Source organism: Phalaenopsis equestris, unplaced genomic scaffold, assembly GCF_001263595.1.
Source record: "Phalaenopsis equestris unplaced genomic scaffold, ASM126359v1 Scaffold190946, whole genome shotgun sequence".
Taxonomy (NCBI): Eukaryota; Viridiplantae; Streptophyta; class Magnoliopsida; order Asparagales; family Orchidaceae; genus Phalaenopsis; species Phalaenopsis equestris.
Genome location: NW_018210895.1, coordinates 1 through 863, shown reverse-complemented (window position 1 = coordinate 863; position 863 = coordinate 1). Strand labels below are relative to the sequence as shown.

The window sequence follows — 863 nt, the reverse complement described above, 5'->3', positions numbered from 1 at the left end:
AAAAAAAATTCATACAAAAATTGAGTTGAAATCCAAATTGAAAAATTTAGGTAAGGGGGTGGTTAATTTGTAAATAGTGAGTTTTGGGTGGTCTCTATATACTTGCTCGTAAAAAGTAAGGGAGAAAAAATGGAGAAGAAGAACCTGCACAGTGATTTTGGGTTCATGTGCTTTACTCGCGCTCCACAGAATGATTGAAAACAGACCAAAGATTAAAAAGAATCCGATCACAAACATGGCAGCATAGCATCGAATCCCCCATCTCTCCTGCTCCTCCTCCTCCTCCTCCAGCTCCTCTCCCTCCTCACACCCATCGCCACCATAGAACCGCATCTCTGGCGGAAACCTTCTCCAGTACCCAGTCTTATGCGAAGCAGAGAATCGCGAGGCAGAAAACTCTCGAGAGATATACCGTTGATGGCTGAGATAGTGATAATGGATCGGGGACTCGTTCGGACTAAGATCGAACATCGACGTCCTGTCTGCCTCCGGGTTGATTGGACTCATCACATAATAGCTCGGCCGCCGGGGAGATCGCGGCGGCGATGAGGTCTCTATGCTGGTTAAATCGGAGTCGGTCTTCGCGTGGATCGCCATTGGGGATGATTTCACGTTTTTGGAGGATTTCTAGGGACGATTTAGGGTTGATGTTAATTTATGAGTGAAAAAGAGGGGGATTGGGTTGCCGGATTTGGAAAACTGCCATTGATTTAAAAGGGCGGGGAGGGTGGCGGAGTGGTTGCCTCATTCACCGGCTTCTCAGTTTTTAAGTAGAGACTGATTTTACAGAGTGGCTTTCACCGTTACGGGAACGATAGTATTGAGACCGACACCTGCGGGGGTTTTTAACGCATTCGAGGTCT

General features: G+C 47.0%; 1 protein-coding gene across 1 annotated transcript; it reads right to left on the bottom strand.

The window, feature by feature from the left end:
• Window positions 1-9: 9 nt before the first annotated feature.
• Window positions 10-830, bottom strand: LOC110034594. Its single transcript, XM_020738843.1, has one exon. It carries the CDS (start codon window positions 595-597, stop codon window positions 10-12), a length of 588 nt encoding a protein of 195 aa, XP_020594502.1. The 5' UTR covers window positions 598-830.
• Between the last annotated feature and the right edge of the window lie 33 nt (window positions 831-863).

Bases quoted from the DNA above. Each gene is read 5' to 3' on its own strand.
- LOC110034594 (XM_020738843.1), bottom strand. From the start codon at position 597: ATGGCGATCCACGCGAAGACCGACTCCGATTTAACCAGCATAGAGACC.